This window comes from Mus pahari, chromosome X, assembly GCF_900095145.1.
Source record: "Mus pahari chromosome X, PAHARI_EIJ_v1.1, whole genome shotgun sequence".
Taxonomy (NCBI): Eukaryota; Metazoa; Chordata; class Mammalia; order Rodentia; family Muridae; genus Mus; species Mus pahari.
Window position 1 is genome coordinate 136,385,146 of NC_034613.1, and position 13,496 is coordinate 136,398,641.

At 33.4% G+C, this 13,496-nt stretch overlaps 1 protein-coding gene across 7 annotated transcripts in view; it reads right to left on the reverse strand.

Annotated features, from left to right (window-relative positions):
• The window catches only part of Cnksr2 (connector enhancer of kinase suppressor of Ras 2), a 230,361-nt gene that overhangs the window by 118,524 nt on the left and 98,341 nt on the right, over positions 1-13,496 (reverse strand). For all 7 annotated transcript variants that reach the window (XM_021187764.2, XM_021187765.2, XM_021187763.2 and 4 more), the window contains exons 6-8: positions 10,971-11,090; positions 5,732-5,791; positions 700-768 (exon numbers count right to left, since the gene is read on the reverse strand). In XM_021187764.2, the coding sequence (XP_021043423.1) occupies positions 700-768; positions 5,732-5,791; positions 10,971-11,090 (249 nt within the window). The remainder of the gene's footprint in view (positions 1-699; positions 769-5,731; positions 5,792-10,970; positions 11,091-13,496) is intronic.

Genomic DNA, 13,496 nt, shown 5'->3' on the forward strand with positions numbered 1-13,496 from the left:
TAGATATTTTCTTCATTTACATTTCAAATGCTATTCCAAAAGTCCCCTATACCCTCCCCCCACCCTGCTCCCCAACCCACCCACTCCCACTTTCTGGATTATCATCACATTTATCACAGGCTACCATTCATAGTTCTGTGAACAGATTTGTGAACTGTATAGGACAAGAAAGCTTTCTGAACTCATTTAACATAATATTTTTTAGAAGTAAAACTATAGTTCTTCTTGGCAAATCAAGAACCAAGTTAGCTACTTAAAAGCATAATTTTTACAAAAATGTACATTTAAATTATGCCCAAATCCTCCACACATTAATAAGTCAGTGTTCCAGCAGATAAATACATGTGTTTATTACAATAATATATATATATATATATATATATATATATATACATATATATATTAGCTAATTCATAAACCTATGAAAATGAAAACAAACTTCTATCAGGAAAAGTCAAATATGTAATCACCAATATTCTTCCATGTTTTAAGCAGTCATGCCTTAAATTCCATCGAACAATTCAGAAGATTAATTATTCATTTTTAAAAGTTCTTCTTTTAAAATTATCTTTTAAAATTCTTCTTTTATACAATTATCTTGTATAAAATACTGGTGTTTAATTCACTAGTATTATTTTAAAACTTTAGCAAATCATTAACTTAGTTCCTCCCACTGACTCTTAAGGTAATTATACATACCACAGTCTGATGATTAACTTGAATCACTTCATCACCAGCATGGATTTTCTTACAGCGATCTGCAGGTGACTGAATTTAACATAAAAGAAATAATATAAAGATTAGCAGCTTTTTCTTTACTCTGGAATCATTACAAAAATCCATCTATTTAATTAGATTTTAAAAAATTAATCATAACCTTCAATTAATTAGTAATTATTATAATTGCTTACTGATAGGTAACACATGGCTTGCTTTATGTATATAGGTAATGACAAATTAAATGCAAAGTCATAGATATTTACACTAGAAAACAAAAACATCTTTCTGAAAGCATTGAAGGACAATGATAATTGTTACTAAACTTGGCAAACTTAATTGAGAACACCCTGCTAAGTACTACTAGGCAACAGGCTTTTAAATATCTTTCACGAACAGACAAATTAAAAACAATAAACACAAAGCCAACAAACAAAAAAAGAAGTAGGAGAAAGACAAGGTGAGGATTTGGAAGGTGGAGAAGTACTGTATGAAGAAAACACTTCAATAAAAGTGTAAAAATATATATGCATATTTTACAATACTTTCACAGTTTTACTTAGGCCTTTCCAATTTAATATAAATAATCTGTATTAAGATAAATGGATCAATATTTTCAAGTATATGCATATAATTAGCATTAAACTTCAAATCCTGATAAAGTTGATAATTTATTTCACTATTAATAAAGCCAATTCTGAATAGTACGGAAAAGCAAATTAAAACAAACAGAAATTACGTGAAATCTGCATTATATAACATTCTCTCTAAGTATCTAATTACAACAGCCTGTTGTTCTATGTAATAGAACTGTTTAACAAACCACAGTAAATGAAACAAAATGTTAACACTACAGCACATAACAATTCCACGACTTTACTCTCTTAATACAAAGCAAAAATAAAGCCAATTTGATAACTTAATATTTATAAAATTTAAAATGTATAAAGGAAACTAAAATGAGATTCATAATAGAAACTTTTTAATTCTCCAGGTATTATAATAGATTTTATATAGACTTATTTTTCTAGTTACCACTGATTAACAATTATATGTATTTTAGGCATCTTTATTTGGCAATAAGCTCTTGTACATTGACTCTGCAGATGGATTTTTTATAAAAACATTAATCTATTAAAATCATTTGCTTAGTCTCTGATACTACTCAGTAGCATCTATTAAAAAACAAAGAAAATTAGTAGTGTGGTGGCAGGATCCAGAAAATAAAATATTGTCTTTGATACCCAGGAATGGAATGTAATATAAAAGTGATTTCTAGTTATTTTGTGTTATGTTTATGTGCTGTGTGTGTGTGTGTGTGTGTGTTTGCGTGTGTGTATGTGTTTGCATGTGTGTGTGTGTGTGTGTGTGTGTGTGTATGTGTGTGTGTGTGTGTGTGTGTGTTTGCACATGTGTTTAGGCCACAGGTTGACATCGGGAATCTTCCTCAAATTATTTCACCTTATTTACTTTTTCTTTTTAGACTGAGGTCAAGGACTCCAATAGAAGAGCTAGAGGAAGGACTGAAGGAGCTGAAGGGGATGGCAACCCCATAGGAAGAACAACAATATCACTTAGCCAGGATATCTGGGATCTCCCGAAGACTAAGTCACCAACTAATGCTCCATGGCTCCAGCTACATATGTGCAGAGGTCTGCTTTGTCTGGCCTCATTGGGAGAGGATGTGCCTAATCCTGTAGAGACCTGAGACCCTAGGAAAGGAGGATGTCTGGGGTGGGGGTAAAGGGGGGGACTCTTCTCAGAGGCAAAGGTGATGGGGAATAGGATGAAGAATTGTGTCAGAGGAGACCAGGAGGGGGGATGTCTGGAAGGTCAATAAATAAAATAATTTTAAAACAGGGAAATTTTTCATTCATTCATTCATTCATTCATTCATTCAATTTGTCTGTGGGAAAGCTTGCATCATGGTGCCATGTGTGGAAATCAGAACAAATTTTGTGAGTCACGTATTTTCTTCTACTATGTGGCTTCCAGGGACAGAAATCAGATCATGCTTTGTGACAGTGCCTTTACCTATCTTACATGCCTCTTTGAATTTTATTTTTACATTTACTTGGTATGATTGTGTATGGGGCAGAAGCATACACACGTCATCGCATGCCTGTGGAATTCAGTGGACAACTTTAAGGAGTTAGTTCTTTTTATTTAGTGCACTGGCTCCAGGGAATGAGCTTAACCTGCTGTCAGGCCTGGCAACAAACATCTCTACCTGCTGAGCCCGCTTGGTGACTGCACCACTTTGCCTCTTGAGACAGTTTCTCTAAGTGAACCTGAGCTTATGGATTAGCTCTCCTGACTGGCCAGCAAGCTGCAGGGATCATCTTGTCTGCTCTCTCAGCACTGGTGTTACTAATGTCCTCTAGGGTACCTGGCTGGGATCACATCCAGGTTCTCATCTTTGTACCACAAGCCCAGAATGTCATCAGGCCGGTTACTTTTTAAAAACTCATTTCCAATTTCTAATTATTTTGAAAACATAAAAGACTTGAAACAATACTGGAATAATTTTTTTAAGCCCACAAAAAATTGCCATAGGCTAAAATTCAAGATAAGATAATATTTCAAGGAGTATACCATTATTTAATGAACTAACGATACTGTTAGGGATTCACCTGAACCTTATTCTAAAAATACAGTATATTTCAAAGTATCGTTACGAAGTGGCAATATTACTATATCAGACCATCACTATGTAACAATTCTGAAAGGATTATAAATCACTACTTTAATAGTGCCAGTCATTTGTACAATTTGACTGAAAACTGATCTTTTTAAAGAGGAATGGAAAAAAATCAATCATACACCTCTGGTCAGGATGTTAAAAAAAAGAGAATGGTTTGAACACTTATAAAGAAAAAAGAAAAGAAAGCAAGAAAAGAAAAGAAACATATTTTGCCTAGGAAGAGAAAATCCAAGTAAGTCATAAAAGTTATAGACTCTTATTGTGGAACTGGATTTCAGAGATCATTTCCCCCCATTCCTCATTTCAAACATAAAAAACAAAGAACTAGGGCACAGCAAAGCAAAATATAACTTACCCACTTTAGTGAACAGCTTTACTAAGACTCAATTCAGAACTTCTAATTACAAATTATGTAGGGTTGCCAAAATATTAAAATATTATTGAGAAAAGAAGAATCAAAGGATAAACAATGATTATGTGATTGATATGTAAAACTATGCCGAGATTCAAATAGTCCTTTTATCATGTATTTACTAAGTTTCACCAAGTAAAGTGTATAAAGCACATAAAAGTGTTATTTTCACAAATGTCAGGTAACAGACAGCCATCCCTACAAACACTTCATGATACAGTTCAAAAGCATCATTTTTGTGATTTTTTTTCTGATTTACTTGATTGTATTTATTAGTTTTTCCTTTGTTTATCAAGAAACTCATAATACCTGTTCACATAGTTGAATCCCTACATATTTGCCATTTCTCAACAGAAAAAAAACCTCTAGCTTACTATAAATACCCTTCCAGTGCTCAGTACAGTGTCTGGAACACAGTGGATAGAGTAGGGCTTGTTAAATGACCAATGAGTATATGAGTCATCTAATGGATGCACAAGTAAATTAGAGAATGACAGCAAAAGTGTAGTGAATAGTGTATTACTGAATTTCAGATTGTGAAATATTTCACTACATGCGTTTTATTGATTTTAGATGTCCCTTTTAATGTCAAATATGAAGTTACTATACCATTCCAATCACAGTGTTTCATTTTCAATAATAAACCAAGAAAAGAACTTGATCAATAATTAATTAGTTAATAGGCATATTAATTGAAATTGTTGATTTCAAAAGAGAAAATTTTGGCAAACCACTGAGATAAATGATAATTGGAATTAACTTAATTCCACCAGAGTTTTCTGCAAAAGAACACAGCATAAATATGTAATTTCTCTGACTCTCTAAAAGAAAATAACAACAAAATCAAAGATTATCACCTGCTTATGTAAAAGAGGAAAGATCTGGGATAATTTATATTATGCTAATTATGTTAATGCACGGCTTAATATATGCTTACTTCTATTTTTAGAGCACAGCTATAGTTCTGTGGGGCATTATCTTTAACTTGTTTGCTTGATTTTAAAGACAATCTAGAATGATATATACTACTGATAACCTTTTTCCAATTTATACTCAGAATACCCATTAGAATCTTTTTATTAATGAATGATTTTGGGTTGGAACCTGAGAATTTAAATTTCTAGCAAAGCTCTCAAAGTAGGTTGATGCTATTAGCTCAGGAATCTCAGTGTTAAAACCATTTATCTACACCTCTAATGGTCTGAGCCAAATTATGCTGCAAGTATTCAGAAAGCCTGAGTGATCTGATGTTTCTCATACCAGTTATGTTTCTTAAAATAACTAAACTATTTGACAGATAGAAGTAGATTATTTAGTTGTCACAATAACTTGTCATAAACTAGAAAGTACTTATTAAATTAACCCCAGTAGTCTCAACTAACTGGGACCCTCAAAATGTCTCAGACACTGAGCCACCAACCAGGCAGCATACACCAGCTGATATGAGGCCCCCAACACATATACAGCAGAGGACTGCCAGGTCTGGCCTCAGTGAGAGAACCCTAACCCTCAAGAGATTTGAAGCCCCAGGGAATGGGAGGCCTGGTGGGGTGGGGGTGGGGGATGGGGATATCCTTTTGAAGATGAGGGGGAGGGGCGGAGGGGAGAGGTATGGGATGAGGAACAGTCAGAAGGTGGACCAGGTGGGGGATAATGACAGGACTGTAAAAGAAGATTAAAGAATATTAAATAAAAAGTGTTTAATAATCAACAAAGAAAACATCTGAATTTCTTTAAATAACTATTCTAAACTGAATTAAAAGAGCGAAATTGTAACGCATCCAGAATCTACTTAGTATGTATTTTTATATACAGTGATCATATGCTATTGTAGCCAACATTTAACTTCAACCATGTGAAATACACACAAATGCCAATTGAAATGTTTTCTTACTTACATTTTCTGTGGTTCCGGTAATTACATGGAGGCCATCATATGTGGATTTAATATACATACCCTAAGAAAAAGACAGGATCAGTAAAGTGAAGCAACTGAAATATTTTCAAGTATAATATAATATAATTTTATTCATGAGATAACAATGCTGAGTTAAAACTAGTAAAATATAATTACTATGTGTGAATGTTCTGGTTTCTTAAGGCTATCTAAAGAAGCTTATACTCAATCAAGTAACAACTTGACAAGTGAAATTGCCATAAAGACATAAAATTCAGCATGGTATTTCAATATACTAAACATAGCTTAATTTTCTAAAATTCATACTAACATTATGTGGCAAATTTGTGTATATGTTTTATTTACCTATTATACTGCTATAATTTTACAATTTAAAGTAGCCATCAATAGAAATATTCTATCTGTAATTAGCTTTTATCTGTAATTAGCTAGAGGTGAAACTAATAAAATCTTACTTATATAAACTTTCTTTTTTTTAATATAGTAGCATCCTATATTTTCCTCCTTTATTTTATAGTATTTGTAGAATTTTATATTTTTCTTATTCCTTGTCTGATATACAAGAGATTTAACAATAACCAACACAATATCTGCAGAAAAGTATACATTTAAAATTATATAATGAAATCAATTTCTATATTATTTTCTCATACTTTTATGTTCATTATATAATGAGATAACCAAATATCCCTGTGATTTCAGTGAAAAATGAAGCAGAAAATTTAATGGTTTGGAATGACCAAGAAATGACAAGGTAGTTCCTTCAATTTTAAAGTCATTTCCAAATGTCATATATGAAAAGCTAATAGTTCTGAAAACTGCTGAGCAAAGCACTAAGTGGGAAATGAAATTAATGTAACTTAAAAAGAAGGTTGTTTACCAGTGAACTACAGTTTCTTAAATAAAATTTCACAGTTTAATATAAAATAAATAACCCAAACAAAAGTATTTATGGAAAAATATGGCCATAACAACATGGCAATCTTCAACCTTATGCTGGTGATGGTGTATGTCATATATAGTTTTGAGTTTTGAGATGGATATCTCATTACTTATTGGGAAGCAAATAATATTAAAAACATCAAAGAAGAGCTGGAGAGATGGCGCAGAGGTTAAGTGCACTGACTGCTCTTCCAAAGGTCCTGAGTTCAATTCCCAGCAACCACATGACAGCTCACAACCATCTGTAATGGGATCCAATGCCCTCTTCTGATGAGTCTGAGGACAGCTATGGTGTACTCACATACCTAAAACAAATAGATAAATCTTTTAAAAAGTAAAAAAAAAAAAAAATTGGTGCTAACGCTTCTAATAAAAAATTAATAAAAGAGCTAAAACAATATTTGTAAAAGGTAAATATTATTTTGTTTTAGTTTTGTACATTAAAAGATTGTGAGAAAATAAAGTGGGAAAGGCAGCAAAGCCCCCAACAAACCATTATTTGGACTAAAAAAAAAAACCATCAACCTCATCCTCCAAAATTATCCATCACCCAGTCCATCCATCCATCCATCCATCCATGCATCCATCTGTCATCGCTAATACTTATTACAATGTGCCAGGGTTTTTTTTAAAGTATGTTACATTTATTTAATGAAGTCTATGTGGTGTAGCTATGACTGACCCTGTTTAGAGGTAAAGAAATTTGTCATTCAAATATTATTTTTCTGAAAATGCGATGACTACTGGCCTTGCATTTCATTCAAACCATCAAACCATCTCATTTTTGTTTTGTTTTCCATTAGGAGTTAATTTTGAACAGCCCCTTCTCTCCTACTCAGCTTGCTCAAATGATGTTTGCTTCATTTAATTTCCAAATACCAGTTAAGCAATAATAGCCAAAGCCTCACAATCAAGATGGTAAAATAAGGCATATTTGGAGATCATACAGCTCACCAGATAAAGAAGCCTGAAGCCAAGAAGCTTCTACAATGATGCCTATAGGTCCCTCTGTTCAACTCATTATCTCTTTTCTGTCACCCAAATTTCAATTGTTCTAATAGATCTCATTTTCACAGCTTTTAATTTTCTAAGTATTGTGTTTTTAAGTAAATCATGACTTAATTAAAACTGAGCACATTTGTTTGCAGTCTTTCCCATGCCTTTGCCTTTTATACATTTAAACACCTGCTGATTGTTAGTCAAATTTTCAAACTGATTTATTTTAAATATGACAGACATATGAAGGTTATTCAAAAGTGAGTGCATTTTAAAATAGCATCTTGAATAACTCATATAAAGCCTCTAATCTTTTGCAAATTTGATATGAATCATAAGAGTCACCCTTAATTCTCTCCATTTATATTCAACATTTTAGATTTTTTTTCTCCCTGTGAAATATCAATTCAGTTGATATATTGCTCACCGTTCTTCACATATGAGGCTCTTTAAGCAACTTCACATTTAGAAATATCCTTTTAAGCTGCTCATACCTACCTTTAATAATTCCAAATTTGGATATAAGAGATGTTCTGTGTATGTGCTGTTAGGTTGAGAACTTGGGAATCCCTGACATCAATGGGCCTACTTTTTACTTTTATTCTTAGATCCACCCTCCACGGATGCTGCAAGAAATGAGTCTACTGGAGATAGGAAAGGAGGTCATGGGGCTGAATAGTTATGCTTCCTGCAATAAGACAGGAGAAATTTCATGAAAGCTTGATCTAAAACATATTGACAAGATTGACGAAATAGGCTGTAAAACTGTTTCAGATAAAGACTTTTGAAAGAATTAGATATAAAATATTGAAGGAAGCCTCGGATTTTAAAAAATTTTTCTTGTCATAGACAGCTACAAAAACAGCTAATACCATTAATTGGGAAGGGGGAGATAAATATAAGAATTTGGGATTTTTTTATCTAAAGAAAGAGATTGATTGGAGAGTTAATGTCTTTTGTCAGTGTGACAGGATCTAGAGTCACTCAGGAGAGAAGAATCTGGGCACACCTGTGCAGACATATCCAGACTAAGGGTAGGTAGCCTCTGAGGGAGTCTGGTAGGTACTATTTCTACTAGACTAAGTGATGTGACTGGAGGAGACTATCTTAACTGTCAGGGGTTCATTCCCTCAGCAGGAATCTTGTCTGTACATCAAACATTGAGTAAATGTATTGAGTACTAGCACTCCTTGTTTTTTTTTAATTGCTTCTTGATTGTGAATGTAATGATTAGTGGCCTCAATATCCTGCCTCCCCTGTCTCCTGCCATGAAGAACTTGGACAGGGAGCTAAAATAAACACCTCCCTCCCCAAAAGATAATTTTTTAAAAATGTCATACATATTTTATTTAGATGTACCTCATAAATTCTTGCCTGGTTATTATTTGATACAAAATAGTTATTTAAAAAATCAGTTGTTCTCTTCTTACTTGCAGACTGAGAAAATTAATACTTACTCTATAGGGCTGCAAAGAAAATACAAGGCAAATGGAAAGTCTTTCTACCACCCACCTTAACTTCTAATTTATTTTTCCTTGTCTCTGAACGTTGCTTTCTAAACTATTTAGATGTTTGGTTTTTACCATTTTAAGTTTATGTCTATTCTAAAAAGCTGATACAAACCTGCCTTAAGTTAAAAAGAAAAAGATCTCTCCAAGGGCAATATAGTCATAGAGAAATAAATTGTTCCTAAAGTCCATCAATTAGCTGGGGCTCACTTCACATGTCTATTGTCTCCCATGCTTCTGGTGCAAATTAGTAGGAAAATTTAATTCTGATTCCCCCGAAATCGAATTTAATCTAATGTTGTATTAGCTCATTTTTTTACTGTACACATTATGCTATGAAAATAATTTAAAGAGGAGATGAAGAAAGAAAAATAAAATACTCAGTATTATGCATTGAAAAGTGTTTATATTTTAAAAAATGAAATTACTTTTGCAAAGGCTGGCCCCTCATGCAGATGTGTTCTAAAAGCCTAGGGTATATTTACAAGTAAGAACAGGATCAAACACTGTATGTCTATGTATTATTTTACTTATATAACCATAATTATGATGAATTTTCATTTATAAATTAAACAAGATTAAAATACCTAATAAAAATAGAATAATTATGATAATATACTGACATAACGGTTATATGAACACAATTTCTTTCTCTCAAAGTATCATATATTTTCAATTTATCAGTTATATGAAAAATTTTATGGCTTCTTCTTAGCATATCTAATTTGTTAGCATCAGTATTTATGCAGTTTGGGGATATTTATTGTAAATTAGATAATACTTGATTTAATAAAGCTCTTTTGATATCATTACTTTCAATTTAATAATCTCAATAGCTATTATGTAGCCAATGAATCCTACCCCATCCCCATTGTCATCTGCCATTCCTGGTGATGTTGCAGGTTACCTTTGGCCCCTTTTTGCTTTTATTGTACAGTCATTACTATAAAATTTGTTTTGAGTTTTGTAACTTTGGAGCATTTTAGATAAGGTTGTGTTTGTACTTGTGTTGAGGGAAAGGAGTGTGTTGAGTAAAAACTAGGATTAGAATGCAAAAAACTCAAAAGACCTCAATTTGGATCCCCAGCACACACATAGAATGTCAGGCATCGTGGAACCTGACTGCAATCAAGGGCTGGGAGAAACAGGAGACATTGGGGTGCTTGCTGGCTAGTCGGTGTGTTGAGCTCCAGGTTTATTTAGTAAGATACTCTTGTCTCAACAAAAGAGAGAGCAATTGAGGAGGACACTCAATGTTAAAACCTGACCACAACATGTACATGTACAGTCATGTCTGCCTGAACACACATATACACACACTATAATATACCTCAGAAGCACTCACACACAAAAACGTGACTTTAATTTAACTACCTACCCAATGACAGACAAGATCTATTAAAACCAGAATAAATCAAAGTAAAATGAAGAAAGAAAATACCTACTTGGTGGCAACACGGTGCTTACTGTAAAACTCTTAAAAGTTCTTAAGCTAAGGAATTTTAATTGGTAAAGAATGCAACTAATGATGAGCCAATTAAATAGGATGATTGAGCAATTGCCATTTTCCTTTCTCTCGATTTTTATGGATCCATCTTTCAAAGGTGATTTTTTTTTTGACACCATTCTACTACCTAGACTTCTCTAGGAAATGAAGACAAGGATGAGCCTCTGTGGAAATTCATAGATGTTTACATTTTGAGGCCGCTTCTTTGCCCACATCACTTGCTGTGTGCTGATGGATGATGGCTTGATAAACATGGTATTCCTTACCAGCCCTTCACTTGGTTTGATATTTGCCAGCTGAATCACTTCCAGGTGAGCAGACTGTGAAACCAGAGGATCTGAGGACAGGGATATGATGTGGTCACAGACCCCAGAGAGAGTTTTACACTGGAAGTGAAAGAGAAAAGTTATGGTAAACATGTGGTAAGTAGCATATAAATCACCATTGATTATATTTTTTTAAAGTTTTGTTTTACTTTTAATTACATGGGTGTGTGAACATGATGTTGACACCCTCATAGGCATCAGATATCTCTATAGCTGGATTACAACTTGTGAGCTACTCAATGTGGGTTCTGGAAACTAAAGTCACTCTTAATCTCTCAGCCATATTTCCAGCCCCTATTATAATCTTTTAAGGAGGAAAAAAATACAGTTTAAGAATGTCACCTAGAATTTGATTCTTTAAACTTCTTATACAAAAGCTCATTAGGTACACATAATAACCAAATTGCATCTATATTTTTTAAGTTATGGATATATGAACTATATGTCTGGATGTTAATGCAAGGTATAGTTATGTATTATTATATTATTTGAAGCATCATGTCTTTTACTTAATGATCAGAAAAGTAAAAGAAAAATGATCAAGGTCCTTGAAAGACTTATCACATGTTTAGTTGGTTAATTCTTCTTGCATTTTTCTCAACTTGCTGGATCAAGTTTACCTTTGTATAGAACTTCCCATGTCCATAAGGTATAGCTTGCAACAACTAATGTATTTCTTCACCATTTTATGACCAGTCAGAAAGTTAACTTATTCTGAACCCCTCTGAGGCAAAGACTTTTTTATATCCCATTCATCTCTAATTGTTCCCTGTACCCCACTTACCACTCACACCTTAAAACTGCAAATATACCTATATATGATATGAATAAGGAGGGCAAAGAAGACATTTTTTCTTTAGTGAAAGAGTTACAATTTTGTGGGAACCAAGGTATAGTATTCTCCCTACACTGTATGTTAGCTGTTCTGTGGTTACTACATTAGTCTACCTTCAAGGTGATGATTCTCCTTGTCTTTCTAGGCTCAGCTTTTCTCTACTATAGAAACTGTCAAGCTAAATTTGTCTCTATAATGGCACTCATGATTTTTGCATTTGTTTCTCAAAACTGCACTTTAATTGTAGTTATCAGTTCCTAAGGACAGACATTAGTTTCTCAAAACTGCACTTTAATTGTAGTTATCAGTTCCTAAGGACAGACATTAGTCACATAATACCAATATCTAAAGACAAAAATATGGGCCTGATATGAGGATAGATGTATGTAATTACCACTCTGACCATGACATTGTCTGTATGCAAGTTATATCCTTACAGCTGTTTGCTTCACATAGAAGAATATATGATGCAATGAAAATTGCCTTATAAGGTTTATAATTTAAAATATGACAATATATTTTAAAAGAGCCAAATATTGCTACTATCCAATGATAATTAATAAATACTTGTCTTACCCATTGTTTTTCTTACCTATAAAGTCCTCAGTCCACACACATGAAGCAAATTAACAAACTATTCTTAATTCTACAACTGTCTTATAGAATTAAGTTCTATAGCAGCAGCTCAGCTGCATAACCATCATGACCAGTTCACCCTTCTCCCTCTCTCTGATATTAAGGTCTCAGTGCTTTGGATAAAATGAAGGTGTTTACCTTGATAAACTTCTACATACAATTAATGATTTGTGTTAATTGAAAACCGGACAATCTAGAATCACCTGGGATATAGGCCCAAGGCCTATGCTTGTTCTTATTATCTTGATTACATTAATTGAAGTGGGTTGAACTGCCAATTATGGCAGCACTATCCTTGGGCAGGGGATCCTGGACTGTATGAGAACAGAGAAAGTTAGTTGAGTACTAGCGTTTATGTATCCATTGCTGTTTCTGATGATGGATGTGATTAATGCTAGCTTCCTGAAGCTCTAGCTGCTGTGACTTTCTCCACGATGGACTGTAACCTGGAACAGTGAGCTAAACTGAATCCTTTCTTCTTTGTCAGCCTCCACGGTGCTTGTAATAAATTTGTGAACCATCACACCAGGTTTACATCATTACTTTAAAACTCAATCATATTAATACCATCCAAGACTGTATTTTGGAAAAATAATAGAGTAGGGTAATACATTGTAATTCTTATTTAATATTATTACTAGGAGAAATTATTTGCCTACAAATATTTGGCATAGTGAAAAATACTTCATATTCATTCTCATTTATCATTCTACCTTCCCAAAGGAGGCATTAGTATAGTCAGCTGAACAGATGTGAGAATCAGGCTAAAAAACAAGCCATGGTTGCTGATTTGATAGAACGATCTGAATTCTTAGTTATTTGGTTCACTTCGATTATTAGTTATTAACTTGTTTGTTTTTAATAAACTTCCTTTTGTATTACTTGGGCTGCATCAAATGTGTTAGACAACTTTCCCCGACCTGCAGGGATAATCAGAGGTGTCCCAGGGCAGGAAGGCAAGAGAGAGAGAGAGAGAGAGAGAGAGAGAGAGAGAG